General features: G+C 39.6%; 2 protein-coding genes across 3 annotated transcripts in view; one reads left to right on the top strand and one right to left on the bottom strand.

Annotated features, from left to right (window-relative positions):
• Window positions 1-27015, bottom strand: part of LOC138815882 (tRNA-uridine aminocarboxypropyltransferase 1-like) — a 134855-nt gene that overhangs the window by 26399 nt on the left and 81441 nt on the right. The window lies entirely within an intron of this gene.
• Window positions 12980-15166, top strand: LOC138815879 (ribosomal RNA-processing protein 8-like). The gene has a single exon (XM_070005259.1). It carries the CDS (start codon window positions 12980-12982, stop codon window positions 14345-14347), a length of 1368 nt encoding a protein of 455 aa, XP_069861360.1. The 3' UTR covers window positions 14348-15166.

Raw genomic sequence — 27015 nt, 5'->3', positions numbered from 1 at the left:
CCAAAAAATCCATTCGTGTTCTTCAGTGGACAGAAATAACAACATTTATAACTATGAAAACTGAAATGTAAATGCTCATCCATATATGGAATGGTGATATTCATGCTTAAAAACAATAATTTTTGCCTGGCACCAGTGGCTCATATCTATAATCCTAGCTACTTAGGAGGCTGAGATCTGGGGACTGTGTTTCGAAGCCAGCCTAGGCAGGAAAGTGTGTGAGATTCTTATCTCCACTAAACTACCAAAAAAGCCGCAAGTGGCACTGTGACTCAAGTGGTAGAACATTAGCCTTGAGCAAAAGAAGCTCAGGGGCAGTGCCCAGGCCCTGAGTTCAAGCCCTGGTACCTGCATAAAAGAAAGGAAAAAAAAATATCTAGCTGTATGGACCTGGAAACTTTCCAAGATGCGGTTAACTTAAAAAAATGCAAAAAGTAAGTTCAGCTTATAATACACATAGATATCTATCTCTGTGGATTAGTGTACAAAAATCTATATATGTATGTATACATATGTAGGTACACATATGTAAGTCTCTATCTTGGTAGGTACATATCCACTATTAACAATGGCCAGCCTTAGATAGAAAAGGTTAGTTGAGAGTGACTTTTTAAATAATGAGTGCTTTAATTTTTGTGTAATTAAGTCTGAGCTTCTAACAAGAGATGACTAACACAAAGTTCCCAAAACCTGAGGATGATGTTCCATTGAGTAGATTTATAATAATTTACTTAGCCATTAACCTACATTTGGCAGTTCTTATATATTATGGATTTTTGTACACTGTAGCTTCTTTTCCTTCATTTGATTTATTTCTCTAGGACAAAGTCCAAGAGTGGAATTACTGGATAAAATGGTACAAACATCTTTCTGGCGGGTAATATATTTTTCCACATTGCTTTCCAAAAAATGTTTTGCTGCTTCCCCCATCATTACTACAGAAAGGGGAGGGAGTAGTACTCCGTCCTGATCTATTTTTCTCTTGCCATCTACTGGAATTCTCTTTCTGCCATTCTCTGTACACCCATCAGTTTCCAACCTGTTCTAGAACTGGGTCTCCTGGACGACTTCTACTCATTGCCTTTCCCCTGTACCTAGCAGCCACACATTTCCACTTTATGGATAAAAATACCGAGGCTTACTGAGGCCAAGTTGACTTGTCTAGGGCACCAAAGCTCATGAGTTGCAAAATCCCTACTTCTTCCTTTGGAAGCATGGGAATTTGAACTCAGGACCTCACACTTGTCAGACAGCTGTATCTCCAGCCCTGCTTTTTGATTATTTTGGAGATGGAGACTCACAGACTTTTCTGCCAGGGATGGCTTTGAATCATGACCTTTCAGATTTCAGCTACCATTACAAGGCATGAGCCACCAGTGCCTGGCTTTAAAAGTCGACTTTTCTTCGAAGGTATAAGGGAGTTAGTACTGAGGCTTGAACTTGGGACCTCCTATTTGCTAGGCTAGTACTTGAGTCACATTTTCAGCCTAAAATCCTTACTTTTAATCAGGTCTCTATACTCCCTCCACATCAGGAAGTGGTGTTATCAGTTTAGTGTGAATAGAAATTGGTTTAAACCCCAATACCTGTTGCTTACTTACAAGTTCTACCTCTGTTCGTGGCCTTCCTACCCAATCTGGTCTTGTGTTCCAAACTATGTCTGTGTTCTCACTATCTTTCTATCTTGAATCCTTCCTCTTGGCCTCGTTCTTGGGTTGTCAACTCGTTTCAAATATTCAGATCCCATTCTTATCAATTTCATCTACTTTAACCTAAGGTGCTGGACCATTGGTTCACAACCCACACTAGACACTACAATCTTGTGGAACTTAGAGGAAATGAATCACATACAAATGAGGTCTGGGCTCTGTCCCCTGAAATTTGGACTCAGTTTGGGGACTGTCTGATATGGAGTTGTTGGTTTTGGGTTTGTTTGTTTGTTTGTTTTTTTCAAAGTTCCCAGGGAACTCTGGGAGGCAATGCCTATCCTAGACTTCATTCTTGATATATTCCTGGGTTTAGCAACCAACATGTCCTTCCCTTCCCTCTCCTCTCCTCCTTTACATCTTCTTTTCCCTCCCCTTCTTCCTTCCTTCCTTCCTTTTTTCTTTCCTTCTTTTAGAAATAGAATCCAATATCCCTTGGCTACCACCACTCATTGTAATAATTCACCTGTCAGCCCTGCTGTCACTCTGCCTGTTCTATTCTGTCCTTGATCCTACTTTCAGATTTTGTATTTTCTATTGCAGCTGCTCATAACCCTTCCTCTTCATTCTAATCCTGCTGCTGAAGTCTGACCTCCTCCATGTGACTCTGTCCAATCACATTCCACATTGCTGGCTGTTTCCTCTGAGCTATTTAAATTATCACCTGTTTCATGCTCATAGTGCATTTTCACTTGGTGGTGGGAGGTGATATGTGATTTTTCATGTGAAAGTACTCTGCTCAGTGGCTAAAGAGTAAAGGAGCAGATAGGGGTGGTATTGTACACTTATAATCCCCAGTGGAGGCAGGAAGATGCAGTTCGAGGCCAGAGTCAAAATTCTAGATGCTAAAGACATAGATCAGTGGTTGTGGAGTTTGAGACAAGCCTTACAAAAAAAAACACGGAAAATTCATTTTCAAAGTCCCAGCTATCCTTTACTTTACAACTTTAAGCCTATTTTATCATTTATAAATTAGAGAGAGAGAGAGAGAGAGAGAGAGAGAGAGAGAGAGAGAGAGAGAGAAGAGAGAGAGAGAGAGAGAGAGAGTGTATATATATATATATATATATATAACAGGTTCACAGCTCCAAGTAGATTGAAATGAGAGCCAGGCGGGCAGGAGTCCTTCAAAGCCCTCTGTCTACAGTCTCATCACCAGTAGTGGTACGTACGTGTTTCCACTAGACAAAAGTGGCATGTGGCCAATTATGGCTACATAAGGCAGTGCATGTGTTCCTGGTCTCGAGGTTCTAGTCAGGGTCACCTAAGGTAGTACATGTGTACATGACTCAAGGTTCCATAAATATGGGGAAGCAGCTAAATCACAGTCCAGACCCAAAGCCATCCAGAGCGGAGGAAGTCTGGTTGACTCCATTTACCCTTCAATATATTAAAGATGATATATAGTAAATAAATTAATATATATATATATAATGAAATAGATAATATTTAAAGTGGCCCGTGCATGTGTGAGCTTAACAGAATGAGCTTGATATACATTAGCTATTAGAAATGAGATCTTTAGTAATACTGAATTCTTTCAACCTAAATAGAAGACATTAAGAGGAGAAGAGCGGGGAAATGAAGACAAGAATCCAATGTATATCTCACAAATTTAAGAAGGGTCAGGGAAGGGGGGGTAAGAATGTTGAAAGGGGTGACATAGATCAAGACATGTTGTACTCATATACTGCTTTGTTAAATGACAACTCCTTTGTACAACTACTTAAAGATAATACTTTAAAAAAAAGAATTTATGCAAGCAAAGAAGCAGTTTCACCTTATCAACTGATAGACAAACATCCTCTATATGAATGAATGGGGAGATTGGCACTTATTATGATGGTGTAGTGCTGCCCGGGTCTTTTCTAACAATCCTCTTTTGGAATTGCCCTCAGCGCCAGTTTATGAGTCAGAAGGAAAACGGGTCTTGTTAACTCTACACTCTGCTTGCTTTTTACCAAAAAAGGTAATACTTCATTTCCTCGCCCACTGTGTTTGTCAGCCTTGATGCCAAATGATGTTCAGCTTTTGGGGTTTAATTTCCCCTGCTAAGTTCAGACTAGGGGGAGAGACTGAACCAGAAAGCCAAGATCCCAGGACTGAGAATACGCATGAGAAGTTTATGGATTCATAAGGGAATTTCAGAACACAAATTATTTTTTTTTTAAAGGAGGGGGGCTGGGTGCTGGTGGTTCACGCCTATAATCCTAGCTACTCAGGAGGCTGAGATCTGAGGATCATAGTTCAAAGCCAGCCTGGGCAGGAAAAGTCCATGAGACTCTTATCTCCAATTAACCGCTAGAAAACTGGAAGTGGTGCTGTGGCTCAAGTGGTAGAGCACTCGTCTTGAGCTGAAGAGCTGAGGGACAGCGCCCAGGCCCAAAGTTCAAGCCCTGCAACCCACAAAAAGCGGGGGAGGGCGTTTCTGAAGGAAAATGCAAATGCTTAGCGAATAGGGACTTCATCTAAAAGCTGGAGTTCTCAAGTTCTAGTTAATGGGAGTTGGGTAGAATGTTTTATCTTGTATATTTTTTTGGTTCGAGGGTCTCTGTGGCTTGGTATTGTCAATGGCATTTATAAGAAAAGGGGGATAAAAAAATCCTTCTTTAAAGTATTTTGCAAGTACCAAGACTTCCGGAAGACATTTATATTTGTTAATAATAAATGTAATATTTAAAGAATAAAAAAATGTGCTGTTTTATATGCTAAGATAATGGAGTTCACTTTTTTTGGGGGGGGGAGGGGGCAGACCTGGAGCTTAAACTCAGGACCTGGGCACTGTCCCTGAGCCTCTCTGTGCTCAAGGCCAGTGCTCTACCACTTAGTTACAGTGCCACTTCTGGTTTTTCTGAGTACTTTATGGGAGATCAGAGTCTCATAGACTTTCGTGCCTGGGCTGGCTTCAAACCTCAATCCTCAGGACTCAGCCTCCTGAGGAGCTAGGATTATAGGCTTGAGCCATCACTTACCTTTCTGGCAAATACTTCACCAGTGGGGGATGGATTAGAGAGAGAGACAATAAATATCCCCTCAAGTGCTCCTCCATTTCCCTAGCTGTAGTGTTCAGGAAACTGCTGCTAAGGTCCTGGGGTAGCCAGGGATCTTTGAAGAAAAGCTAGTCTCTTTCTTTGAAAAAAACAGTGCTGTCAGGATTAATACTGGGACTTTCAGGTTAAGGTGTTTTAGAGACACATTCAAACACACCAAGTTAAGTGAAACAAAGGACATGAGATTTACTCCTTGAAAAGACCAAGAAGTTAGCTTGCCACTGTTGTTCTTCTAGTTCCCAATCTATATTTTTAGAAGCATTTATTTTGAATGGAGAGAATCCAGGGTTGAATATAGCTATCATCATTAAAAAGAACAAAGTCAGAACATGGGAACTGAGAAGAAGGGGTCTGTTACCATTGTGGGTTATTTTTTTTTAAAAAGTATTTGTTACTTAGTCCAGTGATGTGGTAAACTTATCCTTGGGATAGGGTAGTAGGGGCAAGGGCACAAGCCCTAATTTGCCATCTGTGGTAGAAACAGTCTTATCACAGCCAATTCCAAACTACTAATGTGAGGCCACGGAATGCAAAGGGGAGAAATGCCCAGACACCACTGCCCGATACTCTTGTAAACCTAGAGGCCCTGGAGAAAAAGTTTCCAAGGGAGATTCAATTTTACAACACTGCATATAGCTTGAGCAAAAGTGGATGGGGAAGGAGTTCTACTAGAAGATACTGAAAGAGATGTGAACATGGTTTAAAAATGCACTTCCCAAACTTTTTGGTAAAAGGCATCCCTCTCCACTCAAGTCATCAAGAATTTTCTCTCCCTTCTTCCTTCTCCAAACCCTCATTTACAAATAAATAAAAAGATTAATTACTCTCCAGGCGGCAAAGAGTCCTGCTTCTTTATGAGCTGATTGAGGTGGGTAGATAGGGAAGAAGGAAGATTTGGGAAGGAAAAATCATACAGGCAAAACTACCTTTCCTTAAAGCTTATGGTTTATAAATCGACACGTTTTCATGAACATGTAGAGGGGAACAAACAGTGAAAAGTACAAGTCAGATCTTACTTTTGGCCACCTAGGGACAGTTTAAACATTTCTACATGTATTTATAAACGACTTTGATTAACTTTAAGTTGTAAGCCAGTCTATTCCAGCTGATTACATTTTGGCTATGTCATCAAATGGCCAAGTGGCCTTTTTGAACTTTAGTTGTGTTATCTGATTAAACAACAGAATTGCATTAAATGGATTTTAAAATTGCTTTATAACCATAGCATTGTTGTAATGCTGCATTACTTACATTACATTTAACAGGTAGCTTCACAATTTTTAGGTGACAGAATAAAAATGTCTATCTTTAAAATGCCATATACCTGTTACTTCAAATAAGTTCATTTATATTCTCTGACTTGAGTAATTAGGACTCATCTGCAAATAGAAGAATCCATTCTTCTTTGTGTGGAATAAGGTTTGGACTCAGGGTTTCCTACTTGCTAGGGAAGCATTCTAGAATGCTAGAGCCACACTCTAGCCTTCTTTGCTTTATTTCTCAGCATACGCAAGATGTGATGCAATTTCAGGTCTGCCTGAGCTAATAGCTGTGCTCTTGTGCTTCTAACCGCTGACCCCTCTGTGAGGTTACAGGAAGTTTCTAAAACCAAAGCAGAATGTGGAATCAGAAGGCCAAATCAAAGCGTGAAGATGGGAAGAACTCAATGGAAACGGAATGCTATATGGCCTTTTTATCTGAAGACAAAATGTGGGCTGCTCAGATGAAGGGGACTACATACAGCTCTGAGGATGTCTTCCTTTTACTTGACTTCCTTTCTGTCCCATCCCTAGACCCCCTGACCCAGGTGGCTATTGGCTCAACCCTGAGCTCAGGTGACTCTGATGATCAAACCCAGTATAGGCAGCTGGTGGTCGAGTCAATACCCCTAACAATATTATTCTAGTTTCCTGCCTCCCCATCACTCATTCCTACGTGTGAATAAGTAAATACTGGCAAAAAGTCTTCATAAAACTGTGCATGCAGAAGCTTCTGTGATGAAAAGAAGCCTGAAGCTAGGGTGAGGAACTCATTTTCATTTCCCAAGACTGTGTAGACTCAGTACCTAAGAGAAGAACAAGGACAGTATAACTGCTGAAAGTGTGCGGTTGTTTGGGTGTTACAGGGGCACTTATCATAAATGTCCCTCCACCTTGCATTCTTCCATTGGGAGACTGGAGGCTTCCTGATTCATGGTGGAAGGTTAACAGCTATTGGCCTCCACCTTCAAGATAATAGAGTGACATGACAGGGAGAGACCAAGATGGGAGAAAGTCTTTTTAATTGGTAAGGAAACAGGATGGCTCATTTAACATGGAAAGAACAATTGAGGAAGGAAAAAGTGTCTTTAAGAAAGGTTTTGTGAGTCGTGCATCTGATGGAGAGACTCAAAGACAAAAGTTTTTGTTTCTTCTTTGATAATATTTTGATTTTGAAGTGAATAATGTTGTAAGAGGGGGGGGTCCAAGGATGAAAGAGAGACCTGGGATGTAGGTGGGTTAGGTGGGACCTGAATCTTGTATAATGTACAGAAGTAATTTTAAAAATAATAAGTACAAATTTAGGTATAGAGTCTTGGAAGCAGTTCATGCAACTGAGGAAACTTGAAATAAAGCCACCTTATTGCCACAGGAAATCTTATGCTGAGAAAATTAATTTTTTTTTCTCCATCTAGTTGGGAACACAGAGAATTTCAAAAGGTTCTGGACTGAGAGACAAAAGGGAAGGGAAGGCAGATGCAAAAGAAAAGACAAGGAGAAGCCAGTAAGACATAGAGGAATTAGAGTTTAGTAGATGGTATTAAATATTCTGAGAAGATCATGTGCATATGACTTCATACTGTAGGGTCATCTTTAAGAAAATAATGCATAGAAACACTCATGGATCACCTACGTCGTTCCCTTGCCCAGACTCTGAAAGGGAAAATAAGGGTCAACAGTTTCACAACTGAAATGACTTTTTCTCTCTCCTGCTTTCCATTCATTTTGTTTTGCTTAGTTTGCCTTTTCATTATGTACAACTTAAACACCCAGCATGCTCTATCTGCTACCTACCTCCAGTCTCCTTTTTAATCTCGTTACGTTGATTACTAATTGCTTGCACTAATAACTGACTGCTAAAATAATGATGTGGCGTCACTAGAAAGTTAAAAGACAATTATGAGACACACAGGTCACTACTTATTTTCGTTTGTTTTTAAATGGATATGTGTCATATGAGAGACTACCACTGTGATAAATCCATACTTGACACATGGAATATTTGAACACTGAACATTTGAATGCTGCCTTTACCACATTTCCATCCCTCCCATGGAACATTTTAAACATTCAGAACATTTTAATCTTTATCACATTTCTTTTACAACTATTTGCAGATATCTGTACATGTAGACTTATATTAAACTGGTAATGTCCCCATTTTAAACTCAAAGGCAATAGAAAAAAAAAGTCCGATCTGAGGATCATGGTTCAAAGCCAGTCTGGGCAGGAAAGTCTGTGAGACTCTTATCTCTAATTAACCACCAAAAAACTGGAAGTGGCACTGTGGTTCAAGTGGTAGGGTACTCACCTTGAGCTGAAGAGTGCAGGGACAGCAGCCCAGGCTCAGAGTTCAAGCCCCACAACCAAAAAATTAATAATAATAATAATAATAATAATAATAATAATAATAATAATAATGTCTTAAGTTAAAACCAGCCCTCCAGACTGACCAGGGCTGTGGAGAATCCTAATTTTACAGAATGGGGTTGATTTGGATGGTCTTGTTATTATTCAGAAGACTGAAAAAAACACTCAGCAGCTGACAGACTGCATTTAATTTGGAAAAGAAAGATTGTCAGAACCTTTTGTAGTGACAGGACAATCCAGCAACAAATCCTACCTAATAGAAAAGATGGTACCTTAGAGGAAGAATTAAATTCACAAAAGAAACCACTACAAAACAAATATCTAAGTTTTAAAATATTTTACCAGAAAAAATGAGCAACAAAATATATTGCAGATCAAATACAGATGGACAGAGGAGAGTTTCAACAGCAGATTGGCAGAGGAGTTTGGGAGACATAAATAATAAGATCTCTGTCCTGATGGGAAGCCAGGGAAGGGCAGGAGGGCCAATTTCTCTAGAGATTGGCGCTCAGTTTTCCATAATAATCAATCAAAAGGAATGTTGGATGCTTGATCTCTGGTTCTGAGTGATCGTCCAATGTGCTTTAGGGCAAAATACTCATACAGCAGGAAGAGTGGGTAGGAAGAGAAGGAAAGCCTCTTGACATCCCAGCCCTAAAGCTAGGAAGATGCTAGTGAGATCACAGACAGCCTCTTTCCCACATGGTCCACACAGGAAGAGCAAGGACATTTCCCAACATGGTAGACATGGGTAAGGCACAGAGGAGAAACATCAAGGATTCAATAGTGCCCATATCTTTGGTTTAAAAGGAGGTGCGGTGACTTTTAGATATTTTTATGAAGCTATGAAGTATGCTTTTGTTTTCTCCTCCTCCCCCTCCTCCCTCTTCTCTCTTTCCTCTTCTCGGTCTTCCTATCTTTCCCATTTACTTATATTCTGTATTGCTGCAGATTTTTCAATTTGTGTACACTCCAAGGTAACTTCAATTAGGGTTTTATAGATGAAGACACACAATTCTCTCCCAGTCTGGTCTTATATAGGTGGTAGCCTGTCTGATTGTCCATCTATCTATTCATTCATTCATTATCTGCATAGATGGTCAGAAGTAAAGTTTTTAAAGTATGAGTTTTAAAAAATCTCGTTATCAACAGGACAGTCTAACTGTCTAACTGTTCAGGGTTAAGATATCTTTATAGTAAAGTTAAATTACCAAATGGTAATGAAGTGATTATGTAATTCTCTGGCCCTCCTCATATCCAAACTCTGAAATGTAACTGCTGGTCCTCTTGTGAGGAGGTAGAAGGTAGTCCCTTACTTCTTGAATCTAGGCTGGCCTAATAATTGCACTCACTGGGATTGTCATTCTGGGATGAGGTAGAAATAATGGTGTACCAATCTTGGGCCTCAAACTGAAGAGATCTTGCACTGTTGAATACCAATCTGTTGTAATATGGGCTAGTTTTCTCTAGCTGTTTCTTGTGCAGAAGTATTGTTTTGTTTCTACAAGTACTTGCCCTGCGCTACAGTCATTCTCCTGATTGCTTTAGCCCTTGCTGTGGTGGAACCATCTTCCAGGAACTTCTTGAGAATAAGAGTTTGAATGACTGGAAACATCTTAATTTTACTTGCCTCAAATTTCACTGTTTGGTCATGAGTAGAAAATAAATCTCTCTCGTCACTTCTATAGTACAGCTGATGTTTCTGGCTTTCAACATTTCTTTTGAGATCTCTGATTTCTTTTTCTTACAACCTGCTGGCTTGCTGCTTATTGTGGTTGTGCCATTGCTCATTTGTTTTATTCTTCCTAGAAATTTATGCATCTGAAATTTCACTATGATTCTCCTTGCTGGGTCTTTTTTCTTTTCCTTTCCTTTCTTTTCATTCATGATGTGGGCAACATAACAGATTCTTTCATTCTGGAAACTTTTGTCTTGCTATAGATTTTTAAAAATTTCTATATTGTCATCTTCTCTCTCTGAAATTCCTATTAGTCATATGTTGGACCTCCTGGATTAATTCTCAACTTTAAAACAAACAAACAAACAAAACTTTTCTTTCCTGTTTTCTAGCCTATTCTGCTTCCTGAAAAAATGTTCCTACTTTTATACTCTAACCTTTGGCTACTTTTTTTTTATGTCTACTCAAACTTTATTCTTCTAAAGATTCTGTTATGACTGATTCATTCTTGTTTTCTTCCTAAAGCATTTCTCTTTTGTACTGTGGACATAGCATCTTCACGTATATTGCTTCCTGAAGATACGAGGTATAGTTTCTTCACTGTGGTTGTCCCTATTTTCTTTGAGTTTTTTTTTCTTTTATGGTTTTGAACTTTATTCTGTTGAACCTCTTGTTTTGATTGACAGTTCATACTTCAAAATGAGACCTATGAAGCTAGATGGATGTACTTTGGATATATTTATGTAGGAACTACCAAATGATTCTTATAATAGTGTGATAAACTGACCAAACTTTAGGAACCCTAAAACATTTGGTACCTATAGGATATTTCTCTAGGACTTGTGATCACTTTAGAGGACAATCTTTGAATCTACTATAAGATGATACAACGGTCAAGACTATTCTGGAATCAGAGTAAAGGGAAAGACTGAAGAACACAATTTACTGAAAAGGTAAACATGTGCTTAATATAATTCTTCTCTACCACAAACCTGCCTTTACTGTGTCAGTATCCAGAGTGACTGGTTCAATTTTGCAAAACACAAATCCTCCTTTCCTATAGTCTATGGGGAAAGTAGTTATTTGCTTGTACAAATCATTATTAAAGAAACATGCAAACAGAATGTAAACCTTCCCAGGACGTCTCTATTGTTTTTTTGGGTCTGGTCATGAGGCCTGAACTCTGGGCCTGGGCGCTGTCCCTCAGCTCTTCAGCTCAAGGCTAGCACTCTACCACTTGAGCCACAGCGCCACTTCCGGCTTTTTTTTTTCAAGTTTGCTTATGTGGTGCTGAGAAATCGAACCCAGGGCCTCAGGCATGCAAGGCAAGCGATCTACCACTGAGCCACCTTCCCAGCCCGGACATCTCTATTTTTAACCAGGCCATCTACAGTTCAGACTCATTATATACCAAGTGCCTATAACAAAAATTAATTTCTAAAATGGAAATCTGGTGAGTAACAAAGTATAAATGGAAGGTTCTGAAGGTGAAGTAAAATGACTCACAAATTACCCCCCACAAAACTTATTATTAGATATCCAAATTCATATGACTTTCTCCTCTTACAGCTTCATGATCCCTATTCTTTCACTCAATCCTTCTACTCTCCTGAGTATTTCATCTACAGATGAAATACCACACCCATTAACCAAATAAGATTTTCCTTGGGATGCAAAAGCCAAGGAGCAGAGTGGAACGAACTTTTCATCTAAAACAAAGAATTGAACAATTACTGCAAATTATACTAATGAAATTTACACAAACTGAGAAACATCAGTGAAGTACTTAATTATAATGACATACTGCTTCATTGATAGGTTTATTAGCAAGAAATTATAGAAGCTGAGTACATATCAAGTATATGGTGATAGTTATAGTTATAGTTATCATTGTATTTACCAGCAAATATATGTGAGAAAAACAGCTCAAGGATAGGGACATTATCACTAAAGAATGAGAGGAAGATGGTTCAGAGCTAACAAGGACATAGAAATAATATCCACCAACCATTACTGGAAATCCTCAGAATTCATGGAACATCAAAGTATTCAGAACAGTCTTGTGTCAACAGTGAGTAAAAACTAGCCATATTACAAATGCTACTGCTCTGCTCTACCTTGTGAATCAAAAAGCAAGACCAAAAAAGATCTATCCATTTCAACATAATTTATCTATTTCCCAGAATAATACTCAACAATATTTTTAGAAATCCAAAAATATCCAGAATCCAAGAATGTGTATTGGATAACTCCCAATATCTATAATAAAAATTATTATTGGGCATGAAAATAATCCAAGAAATTATTACCTTATAATAAAGGGAAAAATATTTTAGCCAAGAACTGGCACAGATATTATAATGAAAAGGGCATGAGAACAGTTTTTTATAATTGCATTTCAAATGTTCCAAAAGTTAATTGAGATATGGACAATATAAAGAAGATTTAAAACCCCTGGAAATGAAAAACACAACTTCTGACAGGAAAAAAAAAAATTCAAATGAGATTAATTACAAATCAGAAATTGAAGAAAAGATGAGTAGCCTCAAAGATATTTTAACAGAAACTATCCAAAGCTAAACACAAAAAAGAAAAAAAAAAAGATGAACAGAGCTTAAATGTGGGTCAATTTAGGTAATATATTTGCAATTGGAATCTCTGAATGAGAGGAGAGTAGAAACAGAAAAAAATATTTGTGGAAATACTGATCAAACTAAAATCCTCAGGCCCAAGAAACTCAATTAAGCCCAAATTATATATATATATATATAGTCCCTATATATATAGGGACTAAGGGGCATCATGATCAAATTGCAAAAAAAAAAAAAAAAAAAAAGATTAAATTGCTCATCTTACAAGCAGCCACAGGAAAAATACAGAAGCATAATAATAAAGAATGACAGCAGAGCGGTGCTCATGTTCGAGGAGCCCGAGTGGGCCGAAGCGGGGCCTGTGGTCGCGGGCCTCGGGCTGGTGACCTCCCAGGCCCCGCCAGCAACAGCCCCCAAAGTCAAGGGCCGCAAGCGCCGCCAGCTCTTGGCCACATTACGGGCCCTAGAAGCAGCATCTCTTTCCCAGAAACCCTTGAGCCTACCTGGCAGTGACTCTGAAGAGGAAGATGGAGAAAGGAAGAAGAAACATTCCCCAAAGCCTTCATTTCCCAGTGCTTCTGCTGGAGTTGGGGGGAAAAGGAAGAAGAAATGTCAAACACAGAGTCTACCTCCCAGTGACTCTGAGGACCTGGAAGTGGAAAGGAAGAAATGCTACAAACAGACTCTTTTTGACAATGACTATGCTGAAGAAAAAAGAAAGAAGAAGTGCCAGAAACAAGCCCCTTCTAACCTAACCCAGCCACTGCACAATGTTGATCAATCAGGTCTTAAAGTCTTGGAGAAAAATGCTACAGATGACCCACCCAAGGCAAGCCCTGGATTGACTTCCCCTACTGCCCCCCATACCTTGAGCCGCAAGCAGTGGCGGAATCGACAGAAAAACAAGCGGAAACACAAAAACAAATTTCGGCCACTTCAGCCATCGGGTCAGGCTCCTGCTGAGGCCTCCACAGAGGAGACAGAGGTGCTTCCTGCTCCCAGACCAGACAGCCAGGAGGCTCGGGCAGAGGCCCTGAGAGCTCGTATGACACAGCGGCTAGATGGGGCTCGGTTTCGCTACCTCAATGAACAGCTATACTCGGGACCCAGCAGTGCTGCCCAACGCCTCTTCCAGGAAGACCCTGAGGCTTTTCTTCTCTACCATCGAGGTTTCCAGAACCAAGTGAAGAAGTGGCCACTACAGCCAGTAGATCGAATTGCTAAGGATCTTCGCCAGCGGCCTGCGTCTTTGGTGGTGGCTGACTTTGGCTGTGGAGATTGCCGCCTCGCGTCCAGTGTCCGGAACCCTGTGCACTGCTTTGACTTGGCCTCTCTGGACCCTAGGGTCACCGTGTGTGACATGGCCCAGGTTCCTCTAGAAGATGAGTCTGTGGATGTGGCTGTGTTTTGTCTTTCACTGATGGGAACCAACATCAGGGACTTCCTAGAGGAGGCAAATCGAGTGCTGAAGCCAGGGGGTCTCCTGAAGGTAGCCGAGGTGAGCAGCCGCTTTGAGGATGTTCGGGCCTTTCTGAGGGCTGTAACCAAGCTGGGGTTCAAGATCCTCTATAAGGACCTGACCAACAGCCACTTCTTTTTGTTTGATTTCGAAAAGACTGGGCCCCCTCAGGTAGGACCCAAGGCTCAGCTCTCAGGCCTGAAACTTCAGCCATGTCTATACAAGCGCAGGTGACCTCTGGATACTCCTTCAAAAGGAGGTGAGGGTCAGACTCTGAAGACTGCTTTCTGCCAGGCTGTGAGCCAGGACCTAACATTACCTTTCCTCTGTCCGAGAACACATTGTGATAAAACTGCTGGCTCAGCTCCTGTCTAATGAAGCCTTCGGGGCTGCAAGAAGTATAAAGTCACTTGGCTGAGTTAAAGGAAAAGATGTTTATTGCAAAAACATAGGGATATGTGGGAATTATGGATCACCTTACATACCATGAAAACTAGTTGGTTTGGAAATCGGTGCATCTGAGTTTGACTCCTCTTTCCATCTTCAGAGAGCACATGGGCTTTTTGTCCTGACCTCTCTACCATGCCATCTACTGACCTGTTCTGACCAGCCATTCTTCTACCATAGATCTACTTCTTCAACTTCGGTTTGTCCAGACCTTGAAAACTTCAGACAAGCAGCGCTTGCTTTGACAATTCCAATTTGGCCTGCCACTTAGAGCTGAGAGTCTAAACTCCAAATAGTCCATTCCTCATTTAGACAGTGGTGAACTTTCTGTCTTACAGAATAGTTCTGTGGGATAACCCAGGAAATCTAGGCAAGGTTGAGAACATTGGAGGTGCTGAATATTAACCAGCTGTATTCCTTACGTATTGTAAACTTTACTATTCTTTAAGCCCCCTCACCCCCAAGCTAGGCTAGAAGTTAAAGGGAAAAGAAGGAATTTTGGGGGTCTGGGAATGTGGCTTAGTGGCTTAGTGGTAGAGTGTACTTACTAAGTATGCATTAGGCCCTGAGTTCAATTCCTTAGTACCACATAAATAAAATAAATTAAAAAATTTACCAAAAAAAAAAAAAAAAAAAAAAAAAAAAGAATGACAGCAGATTTTTCTTAGAAATGTGAAAGAAGCAGCTGAGAAAACAGTAGATGAACAGCATAAAGTATAAATAGTCAAAGGAAAATAAAACGAACTAATCTAATCACTTCCTAGAGGCTTCATCATTAAGTCTCTGGGAATTAAAACTTCTGTGTGAGCTCAGACAAACCATATTTAAACTATAATCAACAGAAACAAAACCAGACAAATCCTCAATTAGAGTAGCGAATTTGGATGCCCCCCCTCTGCCATTTATAGGCTAACCAGACAGAAATTCATTAAGTGTATAGCCTATCTGAATAGTATCATCAATCAACTTGAATTGACGTCTGTATAATATTCTAGTTAAAAATAACAGAATGCACCAGGCTCTAGTGACTCACGCCTGTAATCCTACTCAGGAGGCTTAAATCTGAGGATCAAGGTTCTAAGCCAGTCTAAGCAGCAAAGTCTGTGACACTCTTTCTTCCATAAACTACCCAGAAGAAACCAGAAGTGGACTGGGGCTCAAAGGGTAGCATGCTAGCCTCCAGCAAAAGAATTTCAAGGAAAGCACCCATGCCCTGAGTTCAAGTCCGGAGAAAGCTATTTCCTTTAAATACAAGAAAATTTTCTCAAGACAGACTATACTCTGGGACACAAAATAAAACTTAATAGATTGTACAGCTATACAAAGGATGTTCTTTAACAACTATGTAATTAAATTATAAGTCAAAAACAATAATCTCTGAAAAATTCCCAATATAACCAAAACATTAAAGACTTTTCATTCAAAGTAGTCCAAGGGTTAAAGGAGACATGAGAAGAATAATGAGGAAGTATTTTGAACCAAATGATAATAAAAATTCACTGTGTCAGATTTCTAGGATGTCACTAGAGAAATAATTAAAGAAACTTTTACAGCATTAAATGCTTTTATTTAAAAGAAGAAGCAAGAAGAAGATGGCTTCAAACCAAAGATTTCAGGTTTCACCTTTAAGGAACTAGAAACAAGAGTAAGCCTTTACACATGGGCTATAGGGAGACAGTCAGGTTGCAAATGTTAGCAGTGAGGAAATCTACAAAATTCTGATAAAATCAAAGAACTGAATAAATGAAGAGATAGTCAATGTTCATGAATGGAATCAATATTGCCAAGAACTCAGTTGTTCCTATCCTGACCTCTAGAAGACTAATACAATTCCAATCAAAATCCCCAAACATTATTTTATCGAGATCAAGAAACTGATTTTCAAGTTTAGATAGAAGGCAAAAGACCAGACTGGAGGTATGGCTCAGGCTGTAGAGCACCAGCCTTTAGAGATAATAATAACACAGTGATAACATCCTGCACTGGAGCTACAATGGCAGATCCTTCTATTATACATTTTTCCAAACACACAGAATATACAACATCGAGTGAGCCCCTATTAAGTTATGAATTTTGGATGGCCATACCATTTTAATGTAGTTTTAGAGAGTATAACAAATTTAACACTTTCATTGGAGATGCTGATCATGGAAGAAATCATGGGCAGTGGGATTATAGTGCATTTCTGTACCTTTGTAATTTTGCCGTGACTCTAAAACAATTAAATGATGTAATTTAATTTTCTTTGGTTTAGCAATGTCCTCTTCCACTAAATCATGCCTTTGAAACATCTGTAGTGGTGTCTTCAGATTCCAGCCCTATTTTCCCCCATCCACACATGAAGGTAATAATAATTCATCACTATTTGCCTATTTACACAGAACGAGAACAATTTTGTCACCGTGAAATAAGATTTCAGAAAGGCAGCTCAAAGAAATGAAGGTAGCATGCTCAGGATGCTATTACTGGTTTATCAGGCAAACAGAAGGGACATAAGAATTGCATGTTGCCACCACTGGTGGCATTTGCTGGCATTAACTTTCTATTGACTGGAGGCCTGGAATTCAGATTGAGACCATCAGACTTGGATGAGCAAACATTTACCAGGACTAACTAGGTGCCAGTGGCTCATGCCTGTAACCCTAGCTACTCAGGAGACTGAGATCTGAAGATCACAGTTGAAAACCAGCCCAGGCAGGAACGTTTGTGAGACTCTTAACTCCAATGAACCACAAGAACACTGGAAGTGGCACTGTGGCTCAAGTGGTAGAGCACTAGCCTTGAGCTGAAGAGCTCAGGGACAGTGCCCAGACCCAGAATTGAAGCCCTACGACCGACAAAAAAAAAAAATTACCAGGCCTTAGCCTAAAGATTATGATTAAGTAAATCTGAAACAAAGTTATGGAATCTATATACAAATCAGTATCTGAAACAATTATTACAAGTAAAATGATCATGCAAGCAAGGTTTTTTGTTGTTGTTGTTGTTTTGCTTTTTGGGTTTTTTTTGCCCTGGTCTCTGGAAGAACCATTAGCCATCATTAGCCATCACTAGGCTGTTGTCTTTTTTCCTTTGCCTGCCCTGTTAACTCTTTTCCCACTGCTTAATTTTTACCTATATAAAACCCGGTGATACTACAAGACATGTACATCCCTATCTCCATATCTTTTTCTATGATTAAACAGCTCTCTGCACTTCATTTCTTCTTACTTATCTTTAGGCACTATCACCCCTGATTCCTGAATCGAAACAACTAAATGATTCCAAGTGGATCCACAGAGATAATCCCCTACTCTTTGCTCCAGATGAGTAACACAATAAGAAATACATCCAATGATATGGCATGAAGATCCCTTGTGGTTTCAAAATAAAGATTTAGTTCTAAAAGAGTGGCTTTCTGCATCATGCAAATCACTGAAGCAGATTCTTTTCAGTACCACCAGTTTTTGTTTACTTGCTATGGACTACCAATCCTCTTCTGTTGTGGGTTTAGTGTAAATGATTAAGGCTAAGAACAAAGATGTTTATTTTTGTCATCCAAATTTCTAAGAAGATACTTTAGATAAGCAACTTGCCACTGTCTTTGATCTCAGGCTATCGGCTTCAAAGTATAACATTTAAAAATAATTTTATTTGGTTTCTCTCAAGTTGGCTGTCTTGTGTGCACTGAGGCTTATTTTAAGATGTTTCTCCTGTTTTTGAGCATTTTTATAAGATGGTCAAGTTAGATGCTTGTTCTTTGTGATAACACTTAACTCTTTATATAAATACTCCTCCTGACTTTATCCATTATTGTATCAGACAATGGTCATGCAAATGCATTGTTCTTCTTTATATGACATTTACTGAGCATCCAGAGTTGATGCTCACCCTTAATCTTTATGGAAGGGCATAGAAGTTTTATTTTCTTCTCCTTTGCAATTAAAGGAAATAGATTCCACTTTGTGTATCTAATATATTTGACTGGATGGGGGAAGACGATCACACTTCTGCACAGAGGTGAATAGGCTAAGCATTTTTTTGTTCTTTACATTCAGTCCAAAAAATATCTGCTCTACAAGTTATTGTGAAAGAGGATGAATTCATACTTTATTCTGGTTGTCATGAACAAGATGTAGTCTCATATCAATATCAACAGGGGTTTCTGAGATTATTGAAATCATGTAACTATGGAGGCTGGGAAGGTGGCTCAGTGGTAGAGCGCTTGCCTTGCATGCGTGAGGCCCTGGGTTCGATTCCTCAGCACCACATAAGCAAAAAGAAAAAAGCCAGAAGTGGCGCTGTGGCTCAAGTGGTAGAGTGCTAGCCTTGAGCTAAAGAGCTGAGGGACAGCGCCCAGGCCCAGAGTTCAGGCCCCACGACTGGACCCCCCCCCCCAAAAAAAGGAAAGAAATCATGTAACTAGTGAGGGTAGTAACAGGCAACACAGAAAGGTCAAACTGTCCTATGGAAAACTTAGCATTGAACTAGTGACATCTGAGGCAATTTTCATTATAAAGCCCCAGTGAGTCTCAGTATTCTGTAATGTTAATAGAGATAAATTTATAAGGACTCTTTTGGAGCTCTCTTAGGCCTTCTCTATGTGCTTAGGTTATCATATTCCTTTTCCAATCTGTACTAAATTCAAGTTTCTTAGGAGCACATTAGAGAGTGTTCTTCAATTCTTTCCTGTTTCTCCATGCCAGTGTATGCATGCATGTAATGACTATCCTATTAAAGCTATTTCTTTTCTCAATGCTATCTTGAGAAACCTTGAGTTTTTCCTAGGATGTGGGAAAAATCTCCAACCAGCTTAAGCGTGACAAATCTTACTATCACTACAAATGAACAGACAAGCATTATAATCTTCTTCTTGCCTAGTAACAAGAACCATAGAGAATGACCCATAAATTTACCTTTTAATTTTTAAAATTTTGTTAGAAAAAATTCACTCAAAAAATAGCATTACCCATCTTTGAGTCATGCCCATTTTCTGCAGTACAAGAACACTATGGAAGAAGGTTAAAACACTTCAGATAAAAAGACATGGAGCCGAGTGCCAGTGGCTCATACCTGTAATCTTAGCTACTTAGGAGGCTGAGATCTGAGGATACAGTTCAAAGCAAGCCCGGGCAGGAAAGTCTGTGAGAGTCTGATCTTCAATAAACCATTCAGAAAACTGGAAGTGGTGCTCATGGCTCAAGTAGTAGAGCACTAGCCTTGAGCTGATGGGCTCAGGAACAGCACCCAGGCCCAGAGTGCAAGTCCCATGACCAACAACAACAACACAAAAAGACATGGAATTCCAGCTTTCTCTGATGCTAGGTAATCACGGTTGGATTAATGTTTCCTCAAATAGCAATAATAAAACACAGTAAATACATACATTTTTAATCTTCTTAAAGAACTGGAGAGTGTCCAAAATCAAGACTCTTGATTTCAAGATCTCTTGAAAGGAGAATTTTCATGAATGACATTAGCAAGCTTTCAGGCTATTCCTTCTAGCAGCTGCAGCAGCAGAAAGCAACCATCTTTTTGGTGTGAAGTGTAAGAAAGACTTTAGGAAAGTCAGAACAGAAAATTAAAGGGGAAACTCTGAAAAAGAAAAAGATACAAAAAGGGAGCACTCCAAACATCTATATTTAATTTTGCCTTAGCTGCTCCTTGCCTAAGTAAGACTCTATGTGGCCTTTAAATAGCATATCTGGTATCTGCCTACCAACTATAAAATAGAGTTGGGATACTGAATAAAATGAACAATCTCCTAAAACTAAACTTACTCTTCAGAGGAGCATAGCAGAATCTAGACAATATCTACAGCAATGAACTGGGAGCATGGCTCAAATAGTAGAGTGTGTGCCTAGAAAGTACAAGGCCCTGAGTTCAACCTCTTATACTGCTGAGAGAGAGAGAGAGAGAGAGAGAGAGAGAGAGAGAGAGAGAGAGAGAGAGAGAGAGAGAGAGGGAGGGAGAGAGAGAGGGAGGGAGAGAGGGAGGGAGAGAGGGAGAGAGAGAGGGAGTGAGAGAGGGAGAGAGAGAGGGAGAGAGAGAGAGAGAGGGAGAGGGAGAGAGAGAGAGAGAGAGAGAGAGAGAGAGAGAGAGAGAGAGAGAGAGAGAGAGAGAGAGAGAGAGAGAGAGTGTCAAGGAACTTAGAACAATAAGACCAGTCCTATTTTATCATCCCAATTTCACATAAAAAGAAACAAATTAGCTTGTCTAGGTTTGTCAGTTAATGAGTTGAAGTGATAGCACCCTGGCAGTCTAAAGATGGATGGAATCCAGCAACCTTACTTGCTGCTGTAGAGAATGTAAGCTGGTACAGCGATTTGGGAAAAGCCAAATTTGGAGTTTTTAGAATTTTTTGACAAATAAGAAAAAAGAGACACAATTTCCCATAAGCCTGTCACTAGGAGAAATACAAAGAATGGTTATTTCTTTCCGCCTCTTGATTATTATATTACTAATATCTCACAGATATTTTTAATGAATCCCTGAATAAAATACAATTGTTTTGTCTTTGAACAAAAGAGCCTTTGCCTTGGGGGTTCAGATTGGCCTTGTGATACCTCTTTTTCTAAAATGAAAATAAACATGAAGCCAATAGCACTAATATTTATTAAAGACTGTACCCTGAATGCCAGGCATGTTACATGCACCATATAATTTAAACTAATTTCTTATGTAGGAACTATTATAATTCTCACTTTACAAAGATAAAAATGAAAGAAGAGACTCTAGTTTTTTGCTAAGTCAGAGTTAGAAGGGGGTAGAGTTGAGAATCAAACTCAAAGTTTGATGAAGACAGAAGCAATATCAAATTAAGATTCCTTGGCAGACCCCCAACACAAACCTTTGAGTTTATGTTGAATTTAAGTGTGTGTGTGTGTGTGTGTGTGTGTGTGTGTGTGTGTGTGTGTGTGTGTGTGTGTGTGTGTGTGTGTGTGTGTGTGTGTGTGTGTGTGTGTGTGTGTGTGTGTGTGTGTGTGTGTGTGTGTGTGTGTGTGTGTGTGTGTGTGTGTGTGTGTGTGTGTGTGTGTGTGTGTGGTGTGCAGAGAAGGTAATAGTGATGGTAGAGGCATAGAATAAGTGTATTTTGTTATCTACTGCCACTATAATGTCAAACCACTTGCCAGACATATACCTCTAATATTCTGATCTTAGAATAAAAGATGATTAATCCAAAAGATCATAAACCAGGTTACAGTAAAGCCACGAGCACATCCATGTTCACTGCAGCACTATTCACCATAGCCAAGGTATAGAATCAGACAAGATACCCCTCAATGGATCAAGAAAATGTGGTACATGTACACAATGGAATTTTACTCATCCATTAGAATGATATTATATATTTGTAAAGTGGAATTAATAATTATATTAAGTGGAATAAGTCAGACCCATGGTTTCCCTCCTATGTGGAAGCTAGAATTGGCCTATACACCTAAAAGTAAACATGTTGGGTGGCATGCAAGTGGTTACAAATGCATTAGCCAAAATAAGTTAGATTCAAGGGAGAACTCAAATAGTGTAATTGCTTAGAAAGGCAAAGTCAAAGCCCAACAAAATAAGGTACTGGCAAGAGATGGGGTGGGAACAAGGGGAGAGGGGTAGGACACATGAAGAGGAGAAGTCAAGAATGTAGTTAAGAATTCAATGTATATCCTACAAAACAAAGAAAAGGGAAGGAGTGGGTTGGGAGGGGTGGGTGAAAATGTTGAGGGGTGACAGTGATCAAGATGTGCTGTATTCACAAACTGCTCTCTCTGTTAAATGGCAACTCCTTTGTACAACTACTAACAATTTTTTTTTGTCATGGGGCTTGAACTCTGGGCCTGAGCACTGTCCCTCAGCTATTCAGCTCAAGGCTAGCACTCTACCACTTGAGCCACAACGCCACTTCTGGCTTTTTCTGCTTATGTGGTGCTAAGGAATGGAACCCAGGGCCTCATGTATGCGAGGCAAGCGCTCTACCACTGAGCCACCTTTCCAGCCCTAACAATTTTTTTTAAAGAAGAAAAGACTCATAAAAGAAAACAAAGAAGAATTGTTTACTTCTGAGGGTAGGGGAGAAGAAAAAAAAGCTATACCTGGTCCATTTTAGATGCTTCCAGATATGAGGTAGGAATACACCCAAGACCAATGTAAGTGTACAGTAGAGCTCAGGCTGTGAAATATCACTTTTTTCTTTTATATCTTTGATATTATGTATTCCTTGTATCTTTACAGATTCAGAGATTATCTCTATTAGCCACTAGGTAACTCACCCCAACCTCCACAGACGGCAAATAAAATTATGTACTTTACCTAGGATAAGTACTTTATGGTAGGTTGTTTCATCTTTCTAACAATCAACCTTAGGAGAAAGGTTGAATTGTGGTTCTTGTTGCAATGATGATAAAACAAGACATCAAGAAGTTGAAGGACTTTCTGTAGCTCACACAGAGGTAAGAATGATAATGGTCCCACACTTTCAAACTGAGGCTACAAGCTCCAGAGCCCATACTATTTCTCAATTGTGACTCTCAACATATATAGCCTTTAATCTATCTTCTTGTGCCTAAGAGTAAGGTGATAATGGTTAGGGCTAACAGAGGAATTACATTTGTTATAGAACCTCCAACACACTAATAGAGCCAATCCGACATCTCTTATCTTTTGTAAGGACATCTTTTCCTCCAGTTTCTCCTAAGAGGCCTTCCAGATTTGGGTTGGATGTCTGTTGACAATTCCTGGTTCCACTCATTTTGTGTTCAGGAATGGGTAACCCAAAGAAGTAATGCTTTAAATGGCTTGTTGATGCACCACACATCACAGCCCTTGGAGGAAACTTGGATGGTTACCAGTTTATAAAAGTAAGGAAATGAAAACCATGCTTCATAAGAAAGAAGACTGCCAGTGATTGGAGCCAGGGATTAACCTTTCAAAATGTGATGGGAGGTGGAAGAAGGTCAGCAAATGGGACGGGAGGAGGATGAATCAGAGTGTAAAGTGAGTTTAAACCAAAGGACCAACCAAAACACAGACTCTAGACATTGAACAAACTCTAGTAACTCTCTGACAGATGGAGAAGAAAATATCTTTTAGTTTATTTTTCTTTACTTCTTGTTCTTGGAAGGCGAGGAAGAGTCTTTACTGGAGGCTTTGACAGTTCGGACATGTTAATTGGGATAGACCAAAGGAAGTCTGGAAGTGAATGCACCTGTGCCAGGGACCCAGTCACACCGTTGGTCTTAAAACAGCACTCCACTGTAATGCCCGTATTGTTGTATTGTTGGAGTAGATTCCAAATATTATCTTGGATTTCATTACTATCTAAGGCTTTACTACAGACTTCAGTCTGAATAATATTGTGTACACATAACAAATATAAATGGTTGGGAAGAGGGTTTATCTACTTTAAAAGGAAGCATACACATGAATACATCCATATTCTAGGCTGGCCCAAACATAAATACCGAAGCAAAAAGGGCTAGAAGCAGGGCTCAAGTGGTAGTGTTAGCATTATGCCCGCCTTTGATCCTCGGCTCCACCCATATCTGAGCTCCTCCTTGTCCTGGAGTTCACGCCATTACATCCGGCCACACCCTCTCTCTGCCCAGAGCATGCACCTACCTCACTTCCTGCCCCCTAGACCCTCCTGCTAATCCCTGAATAGGGATGGATGTCATGTGTTTCCTCTCCTGGGAAATATGGCCCCTCTAATAAACCTTAAAATAATCTTTCTCCTGTGCCTGCCTGCCTGCCTCCAGGTGGTCCCCTGGGATGGATGTGAAGGATCCTTGCAGGTAGAGTGACTGTCTAGCAAGTTCAAAACTCTGAGTTCAAACCCCAAGAAGAAGGAAGGGGAAGAGCAGGAGGGTGTTAGAAAGTGGAAACAGCACAAGAAGAGGCAGAGGGTCATAACATAGGAGAAAGTACAATCATGTACCATTGAGAAGCCATCCACATGAAGAACAGTAGGCGTCCTGCACTTTGTGAAGGATCACCTCCTCCTGATTTCTAGGATGACGGTTTGATAACAGTGGATTCAGGCTAGTCATTTTCTTTCTTCAGTTTAATGACAAATCCACACAGGATAAATTGGCCCAGGAAAGCACTGTGGAAGGTCTGAGGCATTGGGTACCCACCCAATCTGTTTGCCTGTCACGACAGTTGAGTCACCCAAAATTCAATCAGATTTTGTTTTTGACTCATTGACTTCCTCACCTCAAAGCACTACATCTTAATTATACGCTGTCATCTACTACGTCAAAGATGAGACGGCACCGGCCAGGAAAATAGACTACTTGAGCATATTCACCTTGAAGTTCATTAATCTGCTCACTCAGAGAATATTATTTGTCACATCAGTCTACCCCATTTAATTGTTCAGCCTGTTTCTCTGGAAAACTTGGGACTGACTGGTCCCTAAGAAGGGGAAACAGAGCATTGTGTAACTTCCTTTCCAATGCCTCCTTGGGATTCTTCTCTTTGTCCTTATGCAAATATACACTGAACAGCTATAAATATAAAATTTCCTCTATGTAGAAATAGGGAGTTTGCTGTGGAAGTCCATGGAGCTTTCTCTTTCTACGGGGCAGTGGAATTATTAGTCCTTTAAGAAGAGTGGAGAATCAAGTTTGATAAATATCTTGGCTAAAGCATACAGACAACAAAAGAAAAGTTTCATGTGAAAGGCTGATGGCTTGGCCAAGCTTTTATACATTTGCTCGCTGTTACTAAAGTGTTTCAGCCTATCTCTTGCTGAGTAGCCTTCTGAAACAATTTTTTTTATTTTTTGCAATCATCTGCTTATCTCTTACTAGTTTATTCCTACTATGAGTCAGAAAAATATCTTCTGACTTCAATTCCTTATTGCAAGTTGAACTGTCCAGCATATATCCTTTTTTGGAAAATCATCAATGCACATTTGAAAACAGTGTGCATTCTGTAGGTGCTGAATATTGTGCCTAAATAACCTTCAATTTATTGAGATATTTAGGACTTCTATATCTTTACCCATTTTTTTAGTGTAGTCAATGAGTTACTGAAATACTTACGTTAGCGTGTGACTGGGAGTATAGAGTTGTTTTCCACTTAATTTCAGTAGCTTATCCTTTAGAATTGTTAGGACCATTGTATTTTGCATATATAAATTAAGTTATTAAGTCATCAATGATCTTATTTTTGTCTGTTTTTACTAGTCCTGGAGCTTGAACTCAAGGCCTGGATGCTGTCCCTGAGCCTTTTTTTTCCCCCTTAAAAGACCTTTAAGTAGTTGTATAAAGGAGTTGCCGGTAATAAAGCAGTTTGGGAATACAAGAATCCCCACCCCTTCCCTTGCTCTTCTTAATTTTGTAGTATATACAATTGAATTCTTGACTGCATTTCCCAGGCTTCTTCTCTTCATGCGTCTAACCCTCATTCCACCTTTTGCAAGTACCCATTTCCCAGTACTTATTTTTGTTGGGCTTTGACTTTGCCTTTCTAAAAAATTACACTATTTGTTGAGTTCTCCTTGAATCTATCTTATTTTCGTTAATACATTTGTAATCACTTGCATACCGCCCAATGTGTTAATTTATAGATTTATATAGGTTTATAGGCTAATTCTAGCTTCCACATATGAGGTAAACCATGGTTCTGACTTACTACATTTTACAAGTCTTTTTCTTTCTCTTTCCTTCCCTTTCCTTCCTTCCTGGCTTGGTTGCTTTCTGCCAGTCCTAGGCTTGAACTCAGGATCTCAGCACTGTAAGGACAGAGCCTCTTTGTGGTAGGCCAGCACTCTACCACTTGAATCACAGCACACTTCTGACTTTTTCTGAGTAGTTTATTAGAGATAAGAGTCTCACAGACTTTCCTACCTGGTTGGCTTCGAACTGTGATCCTCAGATCTCAGCCTCCTGTGTAGCTAGGATTACAGGCTTGAACAACCAATGCCCAACTCTTTCCATTTCTTTACAAATGGAATACATCCTTTTTTCTAATGGATGAGTTAAAGTTCATTGTGTATGTGTACCACATTTTCTTGATTCATTCATCCATTGATTAGCATCTGGGGCCTGCGCTTTTTAGCACAAGGCTAATTAATGCTCTACCACTTGAACCACAACTCCACTTGTGGCTTTTTCTTTGCATGTGTGTGGCTAATTGGAGATAAGAGTCCCATAGACTTTTCTTGTCCAGGCTGGCTTTGAACTACAATCTTAAGATTTCAGGCTCATGACTAGTTCAGATTACAAGGCGTGAGCCACCAGCACCCAGCTACCAATACTCTTTTAATTGGTCATTTTACCACTCTGAAATTTTCTATTTATCATCAATAAAAAAATAAGTAATTCTTTATAATAATAGCAAATGCTAAAATATTTAGAAGTATTAACCCTACTTTTGAAATTTATCAAATTATTTTTGTATTTATTTCTAAAATTACTACATATTAAAATTATGCTTTTATCTAGTTGAGATATCATGGGTTCCAGACCACTGGATCT

The sequence above is a fragment of the Dipodomys merriami genome, unplaced genomic scaffold (assembly GCF_024711535.1).
Source record: "Dipodomys merriami isolate MVZ:Mamm:240054 unplaced genomic scaffold, mDipMer1.0.p SCAF_679, whole genome shotgun sequence".
Classification (NCBI taxonomy): domain Eukaryota; kingdom Metazoa; phylum Chordata; class Mammalia; order Rodentia; family Heteromyidae; genus Dipodomys; species Dipodomys merriami.
Note: the sequence above shows the minus strand (reverse complement) of the source record. Positions and strands in the feature narration are given on the sequence as shown.